The sequence below is a fragment of the Schistocerca americana genome, chromosome 10 (assembly GCF_021461395.2).
Source record: "Schistocerca americana isolate TAMUIC-IGC-003095 chromosome 10, iqSchAmer2.1, whole genome shotgun sequence".
Taxonomy (NCBI): Eukaryota; Metazoa; Arthropoda; class Insecta; order Orthoptera; family Acrididae; genus Schistocerca; species Schistocerca americana.
Window position 1 is genome coordinate 167450805 of NC_060128.1, and position 25666 is coordinate 167476470.

Here is a 25666-nt window from a genome sequence, read left to right on the forward strand (position 1 = left end):
ATTAAAAAAAAAGAAATATTTTCTTAAAATAAACTTATAAACAGCCGACCAGTTGCAATGGATAAAGAAATTCTTTACCTAGGCTTCGACAAATATAAATTTGTCTTCTTCAGAAGGTAACCTAAGGCCAATGAACATCATAGCTTACATAAGAAAAGTTATGAAACTTATAAGCCAAGAATAAATTTTAAGACAAATTAGAGAACTCTTGCATTACAGAAGTATGATAACGACGACTGGTACTTACAATTTTACATTAGTAAGGACTAATGTACCATCGTCGTTTTTACAATTGTCGGAATAGATTCATGTGTCAAAAATAAAATATAGCCCTAGAATTAGGGTTTGTCACGTTAATATAAAATAGCTCATGGAGCTTGCAGAGCTCACAACCGACTGAGTGTAATCGGCGAGCGTAGTTACTCTGAAAACAGGGCAGGTGGCGCTCGCGCCGAGAAACATGTGACAATTGGCGTACAAAGGCAACGTTTAAATTATCAGTATTAATAACGTCCTTAGGCAGAATAACAATAAAAAAGGAAGGAAATTAACACTCCGTTACAACAGTATGGGAGCATTGGTACAAATAATGTAGTTATACATTAACGTGACAAACCCTGCAGGCGGCGTCGTTCTGTTGGCATGGGTATTCGGGTCGTTCGTCTGCTGCCATAGCCCAGTAAAGCCAGATTTCATCTTATGTCCCGCCTCGAATTCTGCGGTTGTTTCCCGAAATGTTGCTTGTCTGTTAGCACTGGCATGTCTAAGCAAAAACCGCTGCTGACGGTCGTTAAGTGAAGGCCGTCAGCCACTGCTTCGACTGTGTGGGAGGTAATGCCTCAAGTTTAGTATTCTCGGCACACTGTCGACACTGTGGATCTCGGAATACTGAATTTCGTAACAATTTCCGAAACGAAAAGTACCATGCTTCTAGCTCCAACTACTACTCCGCGTTCAGAGTCTCTGAACTGCCGTCGTGTGGCCATAATCGCGCCGGAAACCTTTTCACGTGAATCACCCGAGTACAATAGACTACTTCAATACACTACCGTTTTATTTGTATACTATATGTACGCTGTAATATAGCCATCTGTATATGTGGATACTGTTGTCCCATGACTTTTTTCGCCTCAATGTACATCTTTAAAGCGCATGTAGTGAATAAAAGTCAATGACAATTAACGAAATTTACATTTTTAAGTTTATTGTGGAAATACGGCCCGCACATCTCTGTGTACAAATTACGGAAAATGCGCTGGTATAGCTAGGATTGCGCTAAAAGAGATATTTAGTTTCTGGACCCTATTTATAGATCAGTTGCCTGATATTTTAAACATTTTTCGACTGTGGGCTCAGCAACCGTGTATGCAATTATATAAAATGTAATAGTCAGCCAACCGGTTACACACCATTTTTTAAAAAACACATTAACCAGGTTTCGGTAGTTCTAAGACTATCTTCATCATAATGGTAAAAGTTACCTTGAAAAATATATAAGGTATAAATAATATACATAAAGTAAATAATATGTGAAAATTCTCAACTAAAAGCAGAAAACTGTACATACATGAAATCCCTTAACGACATTATAATTTCAGCACCAGGGCTCTCGTCAAATGACATATTTGTGTTCCACGAGTTATTTTTCATTATGATTTTTATTCTTTACTCATGGAACACAAACATGTCATTTGACGAGAGCACTGGTGCTGAAATTTTGAAGTTGGTATGTGATTTCACGTAATTTCAGTTTTCTGGTTTTAGTTGAGAATTTTCACACATTTATCTATTTTATGTATTATTTATACCTTATATATTTTTCTAGGTAACTTTTAACATTCTGATGAAGATAGTCTTAGAATTATCGAAATCTGGTTAATCAGTATTTTTTAAAAAATGTTTGCATCCGGCTGGTTGACTATTACATTTTATATGATCAGTTGCCTATTAAGAAAATACGTTATTAAAAAAAGTTAACAAAACCAAGTGTATTTTCTTATCTTTTGTGGTGGGCTCTCGCAGGAGAGCTTCTGTAAAGTTTGGAAGGCAGGGGACGAGGTACTGGCAGAAGTAAAGCTGTGAGGGCGGGGGGTGAGTCGTGCTTGGGTAGCTCAGATGGTAGAGCACTTGCCCGCAAAAGCCAAAGATCCCGAGTTCGAGTCTCGGTCTGGCACACAGTTTTAATCTGTCAGGAAGTTTCAACATCGCTCGTGTACAACTCAGCTTGCCCTTTTCTCACATGATACACTGAGAACTGCGGATGAAGTGCAACAGGTAGATTCAAAATTTCTAGATTTTCGGAAAGCTTTTGACAAAGTGGTCTATTGCAAACTGTCAACAAAGGTACGAGCATATGGAATACGTTCACAGACATGCGAGCGGCTCAAGACTTCTCAAATAATAGAACCAAGTATGTTGTCCTCCACGGCGAGTGTTCATCAGAGACAAGGGTACCGTCAGGTGTGCCCCAGGGAAGTGTGATAGGACCGCTGTTGTTCTATATACATAATTGATCTGGCAGACAGGGTGAGCAGCAGTCTGCATTTGTTTGTTGATGATGCCGTGGTAACGATAAGGTGTCAAAGGTGACTGACTTTAGGAAAACAGAAGACAACTTAGACAAAGTTTCCAGTTGCTGTGACGAATGACCCTAGCTAGTCCTAAATGTGGAAAAATGTAAGACAATGCGGATGAGTAGGAAGATCAGATCTGTCATGTTCGGATACAGGATTACTAGCGTCCTGCTTGATACAGTCAAGTCGTTTAAATATCTATGCGTAACGTTGCAAAGCGATATCAGATGGAACGAGCATGTTCAAATGGCTTTGAGCACTATGGGACTTAACATCTGAGGTCACCTAGAACTTAGAACTACTTAAACCTAACTAACCTAAGGACGTCACACACGTCCATGCCCGAGGCAGGATTCGAACCTGCGAGTGTAGCAGTCGCGCGGCTCAGGACTGCTGGAACGAGGATGTGAGAACTTTGGTAGGGGACGGCGAACGATCGACTTCGGTTATACCGCATATAGGACGCTGTCGCAACCTATTCTTGAGTACTGCTCCAGTGTTTGGGACCCGTACCAAGGCATATTGAAGGAAGACTTCGAAGCAATTTAGAAGTGGGGTGCTAGATTTATTGCGGGTAGGTTCGAACAAAACGTAAGTGTTATGGAGATGCTTCGGGAACTCAAATGGGAAACCCTGTAGGGGAGGCGACGTTCTTTTCGAGATACACTATAGAGACAGTTTGGAGCACTGCATTTGTAGCTGACTGCAGAACGATTGCACTGCCGTCAATATACGTTGCGGGTAAGGGCCACCAAGATAATATACAATAAATCGGTCCTCATACGGAGCCGTACAGACAGTCGTTTTTCTCTCGCTCCATTTGCGAGTGGAAGAGAAAAGGAAACTACATGTTGTGGTACATGGTACCCTCCGCCATGCACTGTACTCTGGATTGCGGAGTATCTATGAAGTTGTAGATGTAGATGTAAAGTGAACATGCCGCGATTGCTGCCGCCTCTCAATCCCCCCTCCCATTGCAGCTCACTCTATGCACTATTCTCATGCTGCGTCATTGTCATGTTGCTGTCCAGCGCCATCTGTTGGCCAGCTTTTGCACTCGTTTTTCGGTTTCATTAAAACCCGACGGTATTTCAGAAATGATTGTCAAGTTTTGTCTCTCTACCTGCGTTATTACGTGAATTAATGCCTTTTCAAATGTTATCGAACCAGCCGGCCGGTGTGGCCGAGCGGTTTTAGACGCTTCAGTCTGGAACCGCGCGACCGCTACGGTCGCAGGTTCGAATCCTGCCTCGGGCATGGATGTGTGTGATGTCCTTAGGTTAGTTAGGTGTAAGTAGTTCTAAGTTCTAGGGGACTGATGACCTCAGATGTTAAGTCCCATAGTGCTCAGAGCCATTTGAACCATTTTGTTATCGAACTTTTGGGTCACCCTGTACAACAAATAAATACGCATAACATAAGGTTAACATAAAATTCATTACTTTATACTTTTTTCCGGATACTTTGCTAATCGCTCGTAGTTCATCGAAAGCGTCCGGCTTACGACTTGGATCTTAAAAGAGTAGAAATTTTATATGCTTATAATTACAATTTAGCAATTTTAGAAGTTTTTCCTGTACTTATACAGTGAAACCTTGCATCTTCCCAAATTTCATGACTCTAGCTGAACGTTTCAATGAATGTATTTGCGAATATCAAAATATGCGACATAAATGGCCGTATCTGTTGACTGGATTGACTTGGAAGTATAAATTTTTTACCCCACCTAGGAACCGTAGACCTTAGTATGTGGCATAAATAAAATCTGTGTGAAATCTTATGGGACTTAACTGCTGAGGTCATTAGTCCCTAAGCTTACACACTACTTAACCGAAATTATCCTAAGGACAAACACACACATCCATGCTGTAACACCCCGTTCAGTTTGCAGTGATAAAAGCTATAGAAAGAATAATTTAAAATTAAGAATAGAATTTTTAGAGGGGAAAATAGTGTAGAAACAGAGTTCGGAAATTGCAGATCAAAATTATAGTATATCAGCAAGTAGTTTAATCCACGGAAGCTCCGTCATGGAGAAGGCAGTGATGTTAAACTCTTGTGATGAAAAACCGATAAAAAGGCCTGATAGTCATTATTGCGGCCTTTTTTTTCTTGATTGTTTCGTTAAAGGGCGGGGAACCCGTGTCAGTCAGGAGACAATAATTAGATTGGACTTTATTGTGTTAAGATTCACGATAAACTGTTAGAATGTTACGGAGATTAAAAGTGATGCAGTGTACGATCTCTGACTGTTGGTAGCAACGGAGTATTAAGGGGATTTTAGGACTTTAGTGCTAAATTGGAACTTTACGGACATACAGACGGCAGAAACTCAAATTATCTGCTGATGCGAGTGAATTCAGAGGTGCCTGTATTCAGATATTAACGTGTGGACTTTTGAAAGTGTCGTGTGCCGTTAGTTGCGGATCTGGACTTAGAGCGCATGCATATCGGCATTTGCGGACTATTTAGATTCCTCCAGGCTAGGAACGTTTTAAATAGACCACCATCCATCACCATCTTAATCCTTGAATACAGAGTGAAAGTGAAATGCAAGTGTGTTGTACTTATTTCATTTACCTAGTACTAATCAGTGGAGGTTTTTCGAAACCAAAGCTATTCAGCAGTAAGTCAACACCACCTAGCGGAAAGCGTAGGCATTAACTAACACTCTAACTGAAGTGGACGTTTACGTGTTTTATGGACTGCTTAATATGAACTTTTGTGACTCTTTGACGCCCCCACTCCCTCCGAAAAGTGGCGCAGGCTGTCTTAATCATGAAAGGGGAGAGTTTTAGCCGGACAAATTATTAAATAAAAGCGATATTTACAAGACTCGCAGTAATAGCAAAACACAAGGCCCGCACCTCATCGGAGAGTCGTCGCTGTCACGTCGGGAAGTAAAGCTGGAAAACCTATCGACGATACGTATCTATGAGCAGACGTCGACGTGGAGTACCTAAAAAGGGAACCACAAGAGAGTTGGGGATGCTTCAATGCCCGAGGGAGGACTCGAACCTCCGCCGGGACCAGTCGCACAGTCGAGGACTACAGCGCCTGAGACCGCTCGGCTAATCCCGCGCGACCATAAATTTCAACCTGAATGCCTGAGAAAAAGGATTCTGAACAGTTGGGCAGACAGACGACAGGCGGGCAGACAGGCAGGCAGACATGCGGAAAACAACGATGCTATAATTTTTCCATTTGAGGTATGGAATCCTGAGAAACAAGCTGTGCAACAGTTAGGTGTCTAGAAAGTGCAGACCCGTGTTGAAACGCTTGGCTCCTGAGGACGCCAAGTAATGCTGAAGCAAGGAAGGTGCTTTTAGTTTGGCTCACTGGGTACTTCTCCGGTGGGAGGCCGCTGTTGGTGGCGAACATCTTGCGCAGGACGTCGAGCGCTTCGTCGTGCCTGCCGACAGCGAGCAGGAACTTGGGGCTTTCCGGCAGCAGCAGCCACAGCCCCAGGAAGGTGGCGGCGCTGGGAACAGCGCCCAGGATCAGGAAAACCCTCCAGGACCGCATCGTGATCCAAGGCAGCGGGGCAGCCCAGGGCTGAGGAATCACCGCCCAGGCCAGTCCTGAAACGTCGAGTACTGGATCAGGAAGAGGTTCTGGGATTTGCAAACACACTGACCAAGCCAATCCTTCAACACTCAGCTCTGGACCAGGAAGAGGCGACATGAGCACACAGTGTATCAGGTACAGGTGCCAGGAGCTGGAGATACAGACACCAAGCCATTGATGAAATAGCCTTGGATCAGAAAGAGACCAGAAGAGTAGATAGTGATTCACAGCAGCTGGGCTGTCCATGTTCTGCTGAATCACCATCCAAGCCAGTCCTGAAAAGTCAAGTCTTGATTAGTAAATGGAGACATGAGCGACTGATACGCTCATGAAGCCAGTCCTGGATCAGAAACAGCCCTCAGGTGTGAGGGCGATTCATGGCAGTTGAGACGTCCATGTTGTGCAGAATAACCCTCCAAGCCAGTCCTGAAATGTCAAGCCCTGGACTGGGAAAAGGTGCCAGGAGATGTGTGATTACCAATCAATGCAATCTCGATATACCGGGAAGAAGCCCCAGGAGCAGACAGTAATTCACAGAAGTTGGGCTGCCGTTCTGCAGAATCACTGCACAAGCCAGTTCTGAAACGTCAAATTCTGGATCAGTAAGAGGTGCCAAGAGTTCCAGATACACCGACCAAACCAGTCCTGAAACACTGAGCTCTGGATCAGGAAGAGACCCAGAAGCAGATGGTGACTCACAGTAGTTGATGATCCTATGTTTTGCAGAATCAACACCCAAGCCAGTCCTGAAACGCCAAGTACTGGATCATAAATTGGTACTGGGAGTTGCAGTTTTAACGCTGGAATTCAATATGGTGTTGGCCCACCCTTAGCCTTGATGACAGCTTTCACTCTCGCAGGCATATGTTCAATCGGGTGCTGAAGGTTTCTTGGGGAATGGCAGCCCATTCTTCATGCAGTGCTGCACTGAGGACAGGTATCGATGTCGGTCGGTGAGGTCTGGCACAAAGTCGGCGTTCCAAAACATCCCAAAGGTTTTCTATAGGATTCAGGTCAGATTCTGTGCAGGCCCGTCCATTACAGGGATGTTATTGTCATGTAACCAGTGCCACAGGCCGTGAATTATGAACGGGTGTTTGATGGTGTTAAAGATGCAGTCGCCAGTGGGAAGCAAGAAGGTGCTTAAAGCATCAATGTAGGCTTCTGCTGTGATAGTGCCACGCAAAACAACAAGGGATGCAGCCCCCTCCATGAAAAACACGACCACACCATAACACCACCAACTCCGAATTTTACTGTTGGCACTACACGTGTTGGCAGATGACGTTCACTGGGCATTCACAATAACCACACCCTGCCATCGGATCGCCACATTGTGTATCGTGATTCGTCACTCCACACAACGTTTTTCCACTGTTCAATCATCCTATGTTCACGATCCTTCCACCAACCTAGGCGTCGTTTGACACTTACTGCTATGTGTGGCTTATGAGCAGCTGCTCCACCATGAAATCCAAGTTTTCTTACCTCCTGCCTAAATGTCATAGTACTTGCAGTGGACCCTGATACAGTTTGGAATTCGTGTGTGATGGTCTTGATAGATGTCTGCATATTACACATTACGACCCTCTTCAACTGTCGGAAGTCTCTGTTAGTCAACAGACGAGGTCGGCCTATACGCTTTTGTGCTGTACGTGTCCCTTCACTTTTCCACTTCACTATTACATCGGAAACAGTGGACCTAGGGATGTTTAGGAGTGTGGAAATCTCGCGTACAGACGTATGACACAAGTGACACCCAATCACCTGATCACGTTCCAAGTCCGTGAGTTCCGCGGAGCGCACCATTCTGCTCTGTCACGATGTCTAATGACTACTGAGGCAGCTGATATGGAGTACCTGGCAGTAGGTGGCAGCGCGATGCATCTAATTAAAAAAAACATGTTTTTGGGGGTGTTCGGATAATTTTGATGTGATTGACTTGGCGCCGCTTCCACTTTATGAAGGCAGCCCCACTACTGTGGATCACCATGCACTTATGGCATCTCTCCCATCATCTGCGATATTGTGGAATGGAAGATGTCTCCGTCAGTCTTTGGTGGCTTACTTGAGGCAGGGGCACAGTAGAACCATCGTGGGGTGTAGCTGACTATGTCCAGCTGTAAGTTGGAAATGTTTTCGAACAGCAGGTTCCCGTATTGCAAGAGAAATCATCAACATGAAGTGCCGTATGGCTGTGAGGTTACACACGGCTATGGAACCACCGCCAAATCCAGTTCTACAACATTAATTCCTGGATCTTGAGTCCAAACCGTGAACAGCTGCCCACCTGTGCAGAATCATCTACATCTACATCTACATGGTTACTCTGCAATTCACACTTAAGTGCCTGGCAGAGGGTTCATCGAACCATTTTCATACTACTTCTGTACCATTCCACTCTAGAATGGCGCGTGGGAAAAAGGAAAACCTAAATCTTTCCGTTAAAGCTCTGATTTCTCTTACTTTATTATGATGATCATTTCTCCCTACGTACGTGGGTGTCAACAAAATATTTACGCAATCGGAAGAGAAAGTTGGTGATTGAAACTTCGTGAATAGATCTCACCGCCAAGAAGACCGCCTTTGTTTCAGTGCCTGCCACCCCAACTCGCGTATCATATCAGTGACACTCTCACGCCTATTGCGCGATAACACGAAACGAGCTGCCCTTCTTTGCACTGTTTAGATGTCCTCTGTCAATCCTACCTGGTAAGGATCCCATACCGCGCAGCAATATTCCAGCAGAGGAAGGACAACTGTAATGTATGCTGCCTCTTTAATGGGACTGCCAACAAAGCGCAGTCTTTGTTTCGCCCTCCCCACAATATTATCTATGTGGTCTTTACAATATAAGTTGCTCCTAATTGTAATTCCTAGGCATTTAGCCGAATTCACAGCCCTTAGGTTTGTGCAATTTATCGTACACCCAAAATGTATCGGATTTCTTTTAGTACCCATGTGGATGACCTCGAACTTTTCTTTGTTTAGTGCTAATTGCCACTTTTCGCACCATACAGAAATTCTCTCTAGATCATCTTGAAATTGGAATTGATCGTCTGATAATTTTACTAGGCGGTAAATTACAGCGTCATGTGCAAACAAGTTAAGGGGGCTGCTCAGATTATCACCTAGATCATTTATATAAATCAGGAGTAGCAGAGGGCCTATGACACTACCTTGCGGAACGCCAGACATTACTTCTGTTCTACTCGATGTTTTACCGTCCATCACTACAAACTGTGACCTCTCTGAGAGGAAATCACGAATCCACACAACTGAGACGATACTCCATATGCATGCAATTTGATTAATAGTAGCTTGTGAGGAACGGTATCAAAAGCCTTCTGGAAATCTAGGATTATGGAATCGATCTGAGATCCCTTGTCGACAGCACTCATTACTTTATGGAAATAGAGCTATGTTGCACTAAAAAGTTTTTTGAGTCCCTGCTGGTTATGTATCAATAAGTCATTTTTTTCAAGGTGATTCATAATGTTCGAGTACAGTATATGCTCCAAAATCCTACTGCAAATTGAGGTCAGTGATACGGGTCTGTAATTCAAAGGGTTACTCCTATTTCCCCTTCTTGAATATTCGTGTGACCTGTTCTACTTTCCAGTCTTTAGGAACAGACCTTTCGTCAAGTGAGTGGTTGTATATGATGGCTAAGAAAGGCACTATTGTTTCTGCACACTCTGAGAGGAACCTTGTAGGTATACCATCTGGACTGGAAGACTTGGCTTTCTTAAGTGAACTGAGTTGTTTCACAACTTCCAAGCCAATCCTACAACGCTACGTCCTGGATCAGGAAGCGACGCCATGAGTATACAGGGATTCACAGCAGCTAGGTTGCTCATGGCTGTGGAATAGCCCCACAGTCCAAGACTGGAACACATAGCCTGGAAGTTGAAACTTAGCGCTAGCTTAAAACCGTGCACTCGACCAGGACTTTGACCTAAATTTCCACCTCTCAGAGGGAAATCCTATAGTGATGGAGGTATCCAGCCACTGACAGATGTAGAAGTAACTCTGTGTGTGTGCCAGGCAAGTGCGTTGCAAGCATTACTGTTCATGTTCTATGTTAATGAACTGGTAGGTATCATTAATAGCAAATTCAGACTTTTAGTAGATAGCGCCGTTATTTATTGTGAGGTAATGTCTGAGAAAAGCTGCACAAGAATACAATCGGATCGAAATAAGATTTCAAAGTGATGCAAAGAATGGCAACTTGCCTAAAATGTTCAGAAATGTAAAACTGTGCACTTCAAAAGTCTAAAAAGATTTAGTATTCTCTCTCTATAGTTTCAACGAATCACAGCTGGAACTGGTCAACATGTACAATTACGATGGTGTAACATCTGGGAAGGATTTGAAATGAAACCATAGCATAGGCTAAGTAGCGGGTAAAGCAGGTTGTAGACTTGGGTTTAGTGGTAGAATATTAGGGAAATATAATCGGTCTACAAAGGAGACTGCTTACGAACAACTCGACCGACCTATTGTAGATATTGCTCATGAGTATAGTATCAGTACGAGGATATTGAACGGTTATAGAGAAGGGCAGCATGAATGGCGACAGGTTTATTTGGCACATAGGGGAGTGTTACGGACCGCGAAAAAACTAGAGTGGCAGACACTTTAAGATAGACATGAACTATCCTGAGAAAGCTTACTTTCAGAGCTCCAGAACAAGTAAATAACTTTTTATACCTGGGATCCACAGTCATGTAGAATTTTATAAAAAACATAATATTTACGCCAGTGACTGTAACACTTTCTTTATTTCACGATTGCAATATCGGCCTTAGGCCATTATCAAGTGAAGATGTTATGTCAGCTCGTTTTAGATTGAGATGGCCTAATAGCCATAACATATTCACTTGATAATGGCCTAAGGCCGAAATTGCAGTCGGGAAATAAAGAAAGTGTTACAGTCACTGGCGTAAATAAGATTTATAAAATTTCAGAACAAGCTTTAAATTGTGAATCTAGGAGTATGCTACAACCCCATATGTAAAGCCCTCATAGGGATTGTGAGGAAAGAATTAAATTATATTGCAGCACGCACAGATGCATTTAAACATTCTTCTCACACTCTATACATGAAAGTTCCCTCTGTTATGTGCTTCACAGCGGTTTGAACTGTATGCATGTAGACGTAGGCTAATGGAAGCCCTTCACAGCTTTACTTCCTCCAACGCATCCCTCCTATTTTTGGAACTTCACATAAGTTTTCGTGCATACCCTTCGAGGACTAACGCTCCTGGAAGGAAAGTTATCGTGCAGAAATAGCTTAGCGAAAGGCTAAAGGATTATTTCCAGAATGAAGTCATTTTTTATGTCCTGGATTATCAAGAGGTGCAAGAAGTGAGCAGTGATCCATAGCAACAGTGCTGACGATAACTGCGAATTCACTGCCAAGGCCAAACCTGGAATAACAGGTTATGAATCAGGAAGAGGCGCTAGGAGCACATGGTGATCCGCAGTAAGGGGATTGTCCACAGCTACAGAATCATAACCCGGGCAAAATGGAACAAGTGCTGAAACATAAAGAGACATTATGAGTGCACAGTATCCATGACAACAGGGCTGCCCATGGCTTCAGAGTCATCTCCATAGCCATACTGGGACATCAAATCCTGCATCAGGAACTGACGACAGCAGTGCACGTTAATCAGTCTGTAGGAGCCCATATTTTATCAAGGGAGCGGTTGTATATTACAGCTAAATATGGAGCTATTGTATCAGCTTAATCCGAAAAAAACTTTTAAGGTATACAAATGGGACCAGAAGACTTGCTTCACTACACACCTGTGTCTGGAACAGACTGCTTAGGTATTGTCGAGGGGCGTTCAACAAGTTACGCCACACATTTTTTCTGGGAGCAGTTGGCTTTATTCAGGATTCCAACAAACCATTTTATTCCCCACTCTTTTGACAACAAACCCTATTTTTCACATAATCTCCGTTCAGTGCGACGGCCTTATGCCACCTGTATGTGCGCGCCTGTATACCTGCATGGTGCCACTCCACTGGTCGATATTGGAGCCGTAACATTCCCATCGACCATGTATTGCGGAGTGCATCTCTCATTGGACTGAGAAATTGAAGTCGGAAGTCGCGAGTCCATGCGTAAACTTTTGAGTTCCCCAACTTGTGGACGAGTGTGCCAGCACTACCAGCAGAGACGTCCCGTTGAGCAGCGAGCTGTCTGATTGTGATCCGTCCATCACCTTGAGTGAGAGTGTCCGCACGTTCCAGCATTACAGCAGTCAAAGCTATGTGCGACAGGCTGGCACACGGCAGATCGGACAGGTTCGTGCGACGTTGTAGTGGTGATGACAGACGCCTTGGCTAACGACTCACCGTGCTTTTGTTCACTGCCAGGTCCCCGTCGACATCCAGCATGCGCCTATGAATATCTGCGATGTTTTGGTTTTCCGCCAAAAGAAACTCACTTATAGCTCTCTGCCTGGAACGCACCTCCGTTACGGACGCCATTTTGAAGGCTATGTATAGCTCCACCACCTACTGGAACTTCATGAAACTATACGGGAAGCAGGAACATTCCACGACGTCTCACAACAAATTTAGCGTTTTTTCAACCGACACTGACCGAGAAAAAAATGTGTTGCATTAATCTTCAAAGTTGCCTACGCTCCTCGCAACTTGGGCCCACTAAGTTAAGCTGCCTGAGACCAACAGTTACGATTTAAAAAATTTTCTCGGAACTGGCCTGTGAGCATAATGAACATAGTTAAAATGAGTGAATCAATTAATATTGATGCCCTCCATCGGTGTTGTGTGAAAATGTAGTGTTTATACAACACGTTTTGATAGTGACTTACTTCGTGTATTCCTCTGGAGTAATGAATCGTAACGCGGCCTATCATTAGACAGAACCTGCAACTCACCTGGTTCCACGAGGAGCGCCATGGAGAGGAAGATGCAGACGTAGACGATGGCCTGGGTGCGCGTCTTGTCCGAGTGGAACTCCCCCAGGTAGGCGTACGTCACGGCAGAGGGTCCGCAGATCCTGAAGATGAAACACAGAAACTGAAACACCCAGATGAAAGTGTGTATAACGTTCTCCTTCAGCGACGAAGATAACTTTGTTTTAAACTAGCTGCAGTGTCCAGCTTTGCCCAGGGTTTTTAATATCTGACACACAAAATTATTGGCCGTGCGCATTGTTGATGCTTTATAGCGAATGCAAGCCGCATGGGAAACTGCAATCGCTTTAAATCGAAGGGCAATTTGATCACGGGGTGTCCACAGAATGTGACGAATGAACGTGTCTTCACCTGCACCATTCATAAAAATCACGTTATAGGTTTCTGGTTCTGACTTTTGGAAATATTCAAAAATTTCAAAAAATTGATTACTGATAACAATTATGTCATACAATATGCTTTTATTAGTTTTAAACTGCAAACTATGAAACATTCCTATAATGCAAAATGTAGCTAAAATCTGACGGTAAAATACATACTTTTATCATATCAGTCGCTTAAATTTCTGCAAGACATATTTTGACTCTAAAAATATGTACATGTGCTTAATGAATAAATATTTTATGTATTTTTTTAATATTTCGTTCAATTTAAATACATATTTAGTCATCTCAGGTGAAAAATGTCTAATTATTTAAAGAAGACACACCGATTTATCAACTTATTTCATTGTATTTTTGGAAAATTCATCTCCTATTGTTTGAATCCGTTTTCAGTGTTTCAAGTAGGGCTGTGTTCGAGCATGACCCGAACTGTTTGAACCATTTACTTCACAGTTCGGGAATCTCGTGTTCTGCTCGATCTTTTGATCGGCCCGCCATCTAGTGAGTGTTGTTGGTACTGTATCCAAGACCCGTCTTAGCATTTGAGTGGCACTGTAGATTTTAATAATTAAAATCACTGTGAAAAGCGGCTAACATATATTTTAGCGTATGTGGAATGTGTAACAACGGCAAGTAATCAATAAATAAGAGTCGTCAATCATGTTTCTGTCAAATTCTCGATCTTTCGCTCGTCCCGCGATCTAGTGGCGTCTCACAGTACTATGTCCGAGACTGGTATTGCCCCTGTAATTTATTTTCGCAATAGAAATTACAATCAATTTACCACGATATTTTTCGTTTGTTAGGTATTTAATTTTTCATTAATTCTGTTCACAGTTTCATCTGAATATAGAAAATTGAAGTAAATCGGCAAAGAACTTTGAAGTAAATCAATGAAGTAATTTTGAGGAGAAATCATTTACAGCATACAAATTGTGATTCATTTTAGCAGCATCCTGGTAGAAATAATTGGTTTGATTTGCTAAACTGAAGTAAAGCCACAACACGATACCTCGTTTTATTGAACTCCCTAGGTTTAGGTTGTCAGTGGCAGGGTCGTTTTGATCATTTGCGTGTGTGACGTTTCCATTACAGAGACAATGTTAGACAATCACACATACGCATGCTATATGCCACACACACCACGGGGATTTAGAATCATTTTTATGTATTTGAGAAATCTTTTAAATTTGTGCAGCGTTTGCGTTTTCATCTGCCGCCAGCCCACCCCTTCGTGAGGAATTGAAATAACAATAAAGAAAGAGAGAAAAAAAAGCCGTGTAACGGCACTACTGATCATCAAATGGCTAGTGGCACCGCCTGACTCATCGAGGTAATCTGTCATCGCATGTGGACTCTGGTGCGTACTGGACTACTGCGTTACAGGACAACTTGGCTTTGGATCCCTTAGACATTCTGGTGAATCATCTTGTTCTGTTTCGGGCTCTCGTGCGCTTGGACAGCTTACGAACTACACCGATGGAAAAAAACTTGCAGCGCCAAGCAGAAACCGTGTGACATATTTCTACATCGGAATGATGTCTGTTCAGATTGTAACACCAGAGCTCTAGTGATCTATTAATTTATTTCGCCTTTTTGTTTTACTTAGCATTCTGTAGTTAAATTGTTGTAAATATTATTTGACTGTATCGATATCATAAGAGTGTTTACTTCTTTCTTTGTAAAAACTTTGATGACCTGATAAAATGCTATGCAATGTATTCTCTTTATTAGTTAAACACTTTGTCTCATTTGGTCGGAGACAAGACTTCTTGAATATATTTGGAATTTAGGTGAATAATTTTTTGTAGGAATGTCAATATGTGCAAATGTTCCGTTTTATTTAATATGTTTGGTTGCTGTTAAGTAATTGCTGGCCGGCCGTTGTTGCCGTGCGGTTCTAGGCGCTTCAGTCTGGAACCGCGCGAGCGCTACTGTCGCAGGTTCGAATCCTGCCTCGGGCATGGATGTGTGTGATATCTTTAATTTAGTTAGGTTTAAGTGGTTCTAAGTTCTAGGGGACTGATGACCTCATATGTTAAGTCCCATAGTGCTCAGAGCCATTTGAACCATTTGTAATTGCTGATCTTCACTTGGGGTTCTTAATCTTTATATGTATAAAAGGTGTTGTGGTTCCCCTCGGAACGGAATCTTGCAGCGCGCGCAAAATGTGGTTGGCATGAAGGAAGAGGTGGGACAAAGAGTAAGTCGGACACGAGCTACTGAACCGCCAACAGCACATGTAACAACAGTGGATTGTACTGGTGCCGGAGAGGCTTTGTGTGCCTTTTCCCAATGTGCCATCGCCTCGGATGGATTGATTAATAGCTAGCTCTGTTTTGGAGCTGGTATCTGTCATCGCCACCAGGAAGTGACAGAATTTTATGATTATCAACTGCTGATCCACCTGCCAGGTCGTACTCGCCACCACATTGCGTAATCACTGCAACGGAAATAAGGAGTTGTAGAAATGTAACGTGAGGGATCAGTTTATGTGGATGTTTTATTTGTTACAAATAATAAGGTAAACCAAAAACTATACTTTGAAATCTTACCTTGAGTTATCCCGTCACATAACCACTTAGGATCGTTTCCATGCTAAATTTGTTTACCTAGTGTCCATGTTGCGAAAATCTTAAAGCTCAGTTGTTAACTAAATAATGCCCATTTAATATAGTAAGAACAAAGTAATTAAATTTAAAGTTAATGTTGCAAAAGTGTGTGGGATAGTAAATGATGTCTGCTGAAGATATTTTTGCAATTGAAACTGCTTATTTCAATGTTTGTAAGCTTTCAAAAAGCATAAAGTGAATAATTCATTTTAAAGTAATGAAATAGTAAAAAGAGATATTAAAACAATTTGCTGTTAGTTTCAAAAGTAAGTGTTTTCATAACTGTGGCTCATAGTGTTTTGCATAGTAAAGATCGTAGTGCAGCCTGTTGAAAAATTCAAAAAGGTGAGTCATTGTCTTATAATTAAGTCAGTTTGTGTCGCAGTGCAGTAAAAGTTAAAAACTATCACTGTTGAAAGTTACATATTCACATTTGCTAAATTATTGGTCCCTATGTGTGTTAAAGAATATATTGCCGGTTTAAAAGGATCCATATTCTGTCTTTTGTGCTCACTGATAGAAAGTTATTAACAGAAAGAGCTTTACCTATAAAGATAGTAACTTCTTTTCTCCAGGGAACTGTGAGAAATTATTTCCTAGTGAACTCTATTTAATTTTCAAGTCAGGTAGAAAAGTAATTGGTAAAGAGAGACTAAATTTATGCCCAATTTTATAATTCTACAGTTAACTTTAATGATAATGTTATTGAAACTGTTTGGCAGAAGGGTGTGTCATTATATGTTGTGCTCATGCAAACAGGTTTGTTCTGCTATAACTGTCAGCCCTCTCTTTAACGTTAACATATGCTTGTGACTGGGTTCTTTGCACTCTCGCGTGGGAAAGTATAGACTGTGTCTATCCATTTAAGGTACTTAAATCTATTTTTTGAACAGGAATGTTACACATTCTTATGCCTAATTAGGCTGGCGACCGTTTTCCTTTATCATTTGAACGTTTAAATAGGTAAAATATTATCTGTTACATGTTGTATAATTACGTAATTCTGGTTTTCACGTCCGATAGGCAACCTGCTTTAGGCACATCATGGTCAAAGCAACAAAATTTCTTTCAGAGGGTAACATTGCACTGCTTCTATGTACCATAATTGGTTAACAAAATAGTTTCAGAACTTAAATAACGAGCAGTATGAGTGTTACACGTGGCTTTTCCCGTGACAGGACTATTTGTTCTGTTGTAACATTGCGCGTAGTAAACCATATTTAGTAATAGATAGCACAAGCTACGTAAGCAGTTAATGTTATAAGATATCGCGCCAGTCGCATAAGAGTGGCCCCAGTAGCTCCACCACGAGGGTGCAAATCAGGTTCGCCTTAAACACACGTTGTACCGGTCGTTAGCGTTAGTTACCTTTGAATTCGACTCGGTGAGTTATTAACAAAACATGCCTTTAAGGTAGCAAAGACTCCATCATCAAGACGCCACTGAGTTTGGACAAGGTCGTGTAATGGGGCTACGGAAAGTTGACGTACCTTCTACGACACTGCAGAGAGTCTTTGCAGAAATGTGGCTACTGTACATGATTGCTGAGAGTGGTCACGGTTGCAAGAAGACCAGCTTCCTAGAGGAAAGAAAATCGTGTTCAGCATATCGCTCTGGCGCATCGTGCTGCATCTGCAGCAGCAATTTGAGCAGCAGTTGGTACGTCAGTAACACTGTCACAAATCGGTTACTTCAGGGACAGGGCTGAGCCAGACGGCCTGTCGCGTGATTTCCACTGGTCCCAAGCCTCCGCCGTTTGCTATTTCACTGGTGTCAAGCGAGAGCACGCTGGCGGGCAGAGTGGAGGGGTGGTGTCTTTCTAATGAAAACTGGTTCTGCCTCGATGCCAGTCATGAGCGTGTGTTGATCAGACAGAGTAGTTGAGGGCCTGCAACCCACCTGCCTGCGTGCTTAACATACTGGACCTACACCTGGAGTCATGGTCTGGGGTGCGGTTTTGTAAGGCAGCAGGAGCACTCTCGCGGTTATCTCACGCACGCTGACTTGAAATTTGTACGCCATTCTGGTGATTCGACTTGTTAAACTGCCAGTCATGAACAAGGTTCTAGGGGATGTTTTCCAACAGGATAACACTCGTCCAATTACCGCTGTTGTAACCCAACATGCTCTTCAGAGCGTCGACATATTGTCGTGGCTTGCTCGATCACCAGATCTGTCTACAACCGAGCATGTATGGGACATCATTGGACGTAAACGCCGGCCGGAGTGGCCGTGCGGTTCTAGGCGCTACAGTCTGGAGCCGAGCGACCGCTACGGTCGCAGGTTCAAATCCTGCCTCGGGCATGGATGTGTGTGATGTCCTTAAGTTAGTTAGGTTTAAGTAGTTCTAAGTCTAGGGGACTGATGACCTCAGAAGTTAAGTCGGATAGTGCTCAGAGCCATTTGAACCATTTTTGAACGTAAACTCCAAAGTCATCCCCAACCAGCGTTAGCTGTCCCTATACTGAAGGACCAAATGCAACAGGCATGGAACTCCACCCCACAAAGTGACTTTCGGCATCTTTTCGACACAATGTCCGAGCCGTTCTAGGAGAGTCAGTCTGGAACCGCGCTGCTGCTACAATCGCAAGTTCGAATCGTGTCTCGGGCGTGGATGTGCATGATGTCCTTAGGTTAGTTAGGTTTAAGTAGTTCTAAGTCTAGGGGGCTGATGACCTCAGATATTAAGTCCAATCGTGCTCACAGCCGTTTGAACCACTTGAATACCGGTTGTTAATGTACCAGCATTTCACATTTGCAATGGCTTATCTCGCGCTTACATTGACCTGTGATCTAGCAATATTAATCACTTCACTATGTTACATAGAGAAAAATATTCCCAAAACGTCATCACTCTACATTAATTATTTTTTGCTGCTGCGATGGACTGTGACTGTGTTGAATAAATTAATGTATCCGTCGATATTAGTACCGAATACTTCATCATGCGACGCCGTTGGCTGCGATGAACTCACCAGACGCCGTTGAGGAACCTGAAGAATATGAGGAGAGGCAGCGTGGGCATGAGGGCGGCCGCCACAGAGCACACGAAGTTGAGGGCGAGCGTCACCAGCAGCACCTGCCGCCGGCCGCGCGTGTCCGCCACGAAGCCCCACAGGTGCGAGCTCACGATCATGCCTGAGGATGGAACACCACGTTAATGACGAAACTCGTACTAGCCGTTCAATTCAGAAACCTTGACACTGTCATGTCATATCAGATAGCAGCATAAGAACTGTACACTGTGTGCACAGAAGTCGTCGGATACCTCCTAATATCGTGTCGGATCTACTTTTACTGGTGTAGTGCAGAAACTCGGCATGGGATGGACTCCCAACAAGTCGTTGGGAGCCACCTGCAGAAATACTGAGCCGTACTCATTCTGCAGACGTACATAATTGCGGAAGTGTTGCCGGTGTAGAATTTTATGCACGAACTGAGCTTTCGATTTTGTGTCATAAATGTTCGATGGGATTCACATAGGGAGATCTGGATTGCCAAATCATTCACTCGAATTATCCAGTTATCTTCAAACCAACCGCGAACAATTGTGGTGTATAGTCATCCATAAAAATTCCATTGTTATTTGGGATCATTTAGTCCATGAATAGCTGAAAGTAGCCGCATATAAGCAGAGGGTCTAGTCCATTCCACGTACACAAAGACCACATCATTATAGAGAAACCACCACCTTCGCAGCTCCCCCCGTCGGAGGTTCGAATCCTCCATAGGGCGCGCGCGCGCGTGTGTGTGTGTGTGTTTTGTCCTTAGTGCAAGTTAGTTTAAGTTCCACTAAGTAGTGCGTAAGCCTAGGGACCTTTTTCCAAAACCAACACCTTGCCCAGTGCCTTGTTGACAACTTGGGTCCATGGCTTCGTGGGGTTGCGCCATACTCGGTTCCTGCCATCACCTCTTACCAACTTAAATCAGGATTCATTTGACCAGGTTCGGTTTTCCAGGCGTCTAGCGTCCAACCGATATGGTCACGAGCCCAGGAGAGCCGCTGCAGGCGATGTCGTCGTGCTGTTAGCAAAGTCACTCGCGTCGGTCGTCTGCGGCCATAGTCCATTACTGCCAAATTTCGCCACACTGCCATAACGCATACATTCGTCTCACGTCCCACATTGATTTCTGCTGCTATTCACGCAGTGTTGCTTGTCTATTAGCACCGACAACTCTAGGCCAACGCCGCTGCTCTCGGTCGTTAAGTGAAGGCTGTCGGCCACTCGTGGTTATATCTAATGCCTACAGTTTGGTACTCTCGGCGGCCTCTTAATGCTGTGGATCGCGGAATACTGAATTTCCTAACGACTTCCGAAATGTAAGGTCACATGCGAAATGTAGTGTGAGGAGGGCTATGCGAGAGACGTTCAACGAATTCGAAAGTAAAGTTCTATGTACTGACTTGGCAGAAAATCCTGAGAAATTTTGGTCTGATGTCAAAGCGGTAGGTGGATCAAAACAAAATGTCCAGACACCCTGTGACCAAAATGGTACTGAAATAGATGACAGACTAAAGGCCGAAATACTAAATGTCTTTTTCCAAAGTTGTTTCACAGACGAAGACCGCACTGTTGTTCCTTCTCTAGATTGTCGCACAGATGACAAAATCGTAGATATCGAAATAGATGACAGAGGGATAGAAAAACGATTAAAATCGCTCAAAAGAGGAAAGGCCGCTGGACCTGATGCGATACCAGTTCGATTTTACACAGGATACGCTAAGGAGCTTGTCCCCCTTCTTGCAGCGGTGTACCGTAGGTCTCTAGAAGAGCGTAGAGCGTAGCGTTCCAAAGGATTGGAAAAGGGCACAGGTCATCCCCGTTTTCAAGAAGGGACGTTGAACAGACGTGCAGAACTATACCCCCTTATCTCTAACGTCGACCAGTTCTAGAATTTTGGAACACGTATCATGTTCAAGTATAATGACTTATCTGGAGACTAGAAATCCACTCTGTAGGAATCAGCATGGGTTTCGAAAACGACGATCGTGTGAAACCCAGCTCGCGCTATTCGCCCACGAGACTCAGAGGGCCATAGACACGGGTTACCAGGTAGATGACGTGTATCTTGACTTCCTCAAGGAGTTTGCTACAGTTCCCCACAGTCGTTTAATGAACAAAGTAAGAGCATATGGACTATCCGACCAATTGTGTGATTGGATTGAAGAGTTCCTAGATAACAGAACGCAGCATGTCATCCTCGATAACAGAACGCAGCATGTCATTCTCAATTGAGAGAAGTCCTCCGAAGTAAGAGTGATTTCAGGTGTGCCGCAGGGGAGTGTCGTAGGACCGTTGCTATTCACAATATACATAAATGACCTTGTGGATAACATCAGAAGTTCACTGAGACTTTTTGGGGTGATGCTGTAGTATATCGAGAGGTTGTACTGAAATGCAGGAGGATCTGCAACGAATTGACGCATGGTGCAGGGAATGGCAATTGAATCTCAATGTAGACAAATGTAATGTGCTGCAAATACATAGAAAGAAAGATCCCTTATCATTTAGCTACAATATAGCAGGTCAGCAACTGGAAGCAGTTAATTTCATAAATTATCTGGTAGTAGGCATTAGGAGTGATTTTAAATGGAATGACCATATAAAATTAATCTCAATTGGAAGAATCCTAAGGAAATGCAGTCCGAAAACAAAGGAAGTAGCTTACAGTACACTTGTTCGCCCAATGCTTGAATGCTGCTCACCAGTGTGGGATCTGTACCAGATGGGGTTGATAGAAGAGATAGAGAAGATCCAACAGAGAGCAGCGCGCTTCGTTACAGGATCATTTAGCAATCGCGAAAGCGTTACGGAGATGATAGATAAACTCCAGTGGAAGACTGCAAGAGAGACGCTCAGTAGCTCGGTATGGGCTTTTGTTGAAGTTTCGAGAACATACCTTCACCGAGGAGTCAAGCAGTATATTGCTCCCTCCTCCTATATCTCGCGAACAGACCATGAGGATAAAATCAGAGAGATTAGAGCCCACACAGAGGCATACCGACAATCTTTCTTTCCACGAACAATACGAGACTGGAACAGAAGGGAGAACCGATAGAGGTACTCAAGGTACCCTCCGCCACACAACGTCAGGTGGCTTGCGGAGTATGGATGTCGATGTAGATGCGTCTAGCTCCAACTACCATTCCGCTCTCAAAGTCTATTATCTGCCGTCATGCGCCCATAATCACGAATCACGTATCGCCGGAGTAAAAATACCTTGTGTGTGCGATACTACTGCCATATGTACATGTGGAGATCGATATTTTATATCTTTTGTCACCTCCATGTATTACGCCACACATCAAAAAGCTGTTCAGGAATAGTGTGAATGATACATTTGTGGGGAGAGGTCTCCTTACGTAGTGAGTGGAGGTTAGGGGACGTAACAGCTAAAGCACGGAGATGGAGTATACAGAGAAGAAAGCAGACGGCAGCTCCTTAGATTTCTCTTACGTCAAGCGAAACGTTGCGCTTGGCGCAATATTGAAACCTCGCAAAAGCGAAACTATATAGCTGCTTACTACTACGGGTCGAAATGAACATTCTTACGAAACGGAAGTAATGTAACCGACGAAATGAAAACGTTTATTAAAGGAAACGCCAGTGAAATGAATTGTGATAAATCTTTAGCCAAAAACATGTCACATAAGCTTTTAAATTCATTCTGTTCGCATGTGTAACCTGTCGACTGCCACTACTTTTAGCTTCAGGTAACACTCAAGCTACTTTGTTATTTAAATATCGATCTTTTTCCCTGCAGCAATTTCTTTATTTTCTTAATTTTTTTCTCTGGGACTTTGAGCGTATAAATCAACTTCACTTCCAACAGAAACAGCTGTTGCAGGACACTTTGCAGGATTTTCAGTGTTTGTGTCAGTGCTGGAATTTTCATTCATGTTTTCAACCTGAAAGTAGCATATAGGTATTATTTACTTCCACGTCTGGATGAACAGTCAATAATGATGATTGACAGTCGTCCGAAATTAATTAGAAATAAACTAGCGTGCACGGATAGAGCTTAAAGAAATTGGTCGTCGTAAGTGGGATATACGGGTTCGTGTCCTGGTCGGACACAAATTTTCATATGTCACTAATAGATACAATATCTATATCTAACTCAGTTGATGCCAAGATATTCGCAGTCAGCGTATTTATATCGAATTAAAATACATATTATTACTCTGAATGAAGACAGTAGACTGCATTGATACTTAATTTATGTAAAAGTTTTAAGTTAGTCCAAGATCTAAAAATTCACTCTGACGTATTATGTAATATGAATCATATTCTTTAAATAAAAGATGATTCATGTGTTGCAAAGAAACTTCTGCCAAGCTTTGTCCTAAATATGAGATGTGTTTGAGCGTTTCCATTATGCAACTGTTAGTGTGGAACGTGTTCTTCATCATTTTCTTCCAGCAGTAACTATGACAATAAATCGTAATCACTAATTTGAGAAACGTGTGTCTCCTTGGACGAACTGTTCACGACTGAGCTGCCGGTTGCTTGCATGTTGCGCCATGAGGTAGTACACTCGTATAAAAATATAGATGTTAAAGACCTAGGTAACTAAAAACACAGTTGTATTAAAATTCAGTGTTTTGTCAAAATTTCAAAACAATTGGTCAAGAACTTTCGAAGATACATCAATTTGAAAAAAAAAGAACATCATCATCATCATCATCATCATTTAAGACTGATTATGCCTTTCAGCGTTCAGTCTGGAGCATAGCCCCCCTTATAAAATTCCTCCATGATCCCCTATTCAGTGCTAACATTGGTGCCTCTTCTGATGTTAAACCTATTACTTCCAAATCATTCTTAACCGAATCCAGGTACCTTCTCCTTGGTCTGCCCCGACTCCTCCTACCCTCTACTGCTGAACCCATGAGTCTCTTGGGTATCCTTGCTTCTCCCATGCGTGTAACGTGACCCCACCATCTAAGCCTGTTCGCCCTGACTGCTACATCTATAGAGTTCATTCCCAGTTTTTCTTTGATTTCCTCATTGTGGACACCTTCCTGCCATTGTTCCCATCTACTAGTACCTGCAATCATCCTAGCTACTTTCATATCCGTAACCTCAACCTTATTGATAAGGTAACCTGAATCCACCCAGCTTTCGCTCCCATACAACAAAGTTGGTCGAAAGATTGAACGGTGCACAGATAACTTAGTCTTGGTACTGACTTCCTTCTTGCAGAAGAGAGTAGATCGTAGCTGAGCGCTCACTGCATTAGCCTTGCTACACCTCGCTTCCAGTTCTTTCACTATGTTGCCATCCTGTGAGAATATGCATCCTAAATACTTGAAACCGTCCACCTGTTCTAACTTTGTTCCTCCTATTTGGCACTCAATCCGTTTATATTTCTTTCCCACTGACGTTACTTTTGTTTTGGAGATGCTAATCTTCATACCATAGTCCTTACATTTCTGATCCAGCTCTGAAATATTACTCTGCAAACTTTCAATCGAATCTGCCATCACAACTAAGTCATCCGCATATGCAAGACTGCTTGTGTTCACATATCTTAATCTCACCCAGCCAGGCTATTGTTTTCAACATATGATCCATAAATAATATGAACAACAGTGGAGACAGGTTGCAGCCTTGTCTTACCCCTGAAACTACTCTGAACCATGAACTCAGTTTACCGTCAACTCTAACTGCTGGCTGACTATCCATGTAAAGACCTTTAATTGCTTGCAAAAGTTTGCCTCCTATTCCATAATCTCGTAGCACAGACAATAACTTCCTCCTACGAACCCGGTCATATGCCTTTTCTAGATCTATAAAGCATAGATACAATTCCCTGTTCCACTCGTAACACTTCTCCATTATTTGTCGTAAGCTAAAGATCTGGTCCTGACAACCTCTAAGAGGCCTAAACCCACACTGATTTTCATCCAATTGCTCCTCAACTAATACTCGCACTTTCCTTTCAACAATACCTGAGAAGATTTTACCCACAACGCTGATTAAAGAGATACCTCTGTAGTTGTTACAATCTTTTCTGTTTCCATGTTTAAAGATTGGTGTGATTACTGCTTTTGTCCAGTCTGATGGAACCTGTCCCGACTCCCAGGCCATTTCAATTATCCTGTGTAGCCATTTAAGACCTGACATTCCACTGTACTTGATGAGTTCCGACTTAATTTCATCCAACCCAGCTGCTTTATTGCACTGCAATCTATTGACCATTTTCTCCACTTCCTCAAACGTGATCCTATTTCCATTATCTTTCCTATCCCATTCTACCTCGAAATCTGAAACATTACTGATCGTATTTTCACCTACATTGAGCAACTCTTCAAAATATTCCCTCCATCTGCCCAAGGCATCCACAGGATCCACCAGCAGTTTTCCTGACCTGTCCAAAATACTTGTCATTTCCTTCTTACCTCCCTTTCGAAGACTGCTAATTACACTCCAGAATGGTTTTCCAGCAGCTTGACCCAATGTCTCCAACCTGTTTCCAAAGTCTTCCCAAGATTTCTTCTTGGATGCTGCAATTATCTGTTTGGCTTTGTTTCTTTCTTCAACATAACTTTCTCTGTCTACCTGAGTTCT

The 25666-nt window shown here is 42.9% G+C and overlaps 1 protein-coding gene across 1 annotated transcript in view; it reads right to left on the minus strand.

Annotated features, from left to right (window-relative positions):
- LOC124552338 (synaptic vesicle glycoprotein 2A-like) overlaps window positions 1-25666 on the minus strand; it is a 122585-nt gene that overhangs the window by 48396 nt on the left and 48523 nt on the right. Inside the window, exons 4-6 of the mRNA XM_047126608.1 lie at window positions 19067-19229; window positions 13058-13179; window positions 5913-6154 (exon numbers count right to left, since the gene is read on the minus strand). Of these exons, the coding sequence (XP_046982564.1) occupies window positions 5913-6154; window positions 13058-13179; window positions 19067-19229 (527 nt within the window). The remainder of the gene's footprint in view (window positions 1-5912; window positions 6155-13057; window positions 13180-19066; window positions 19230-25666) is intronic.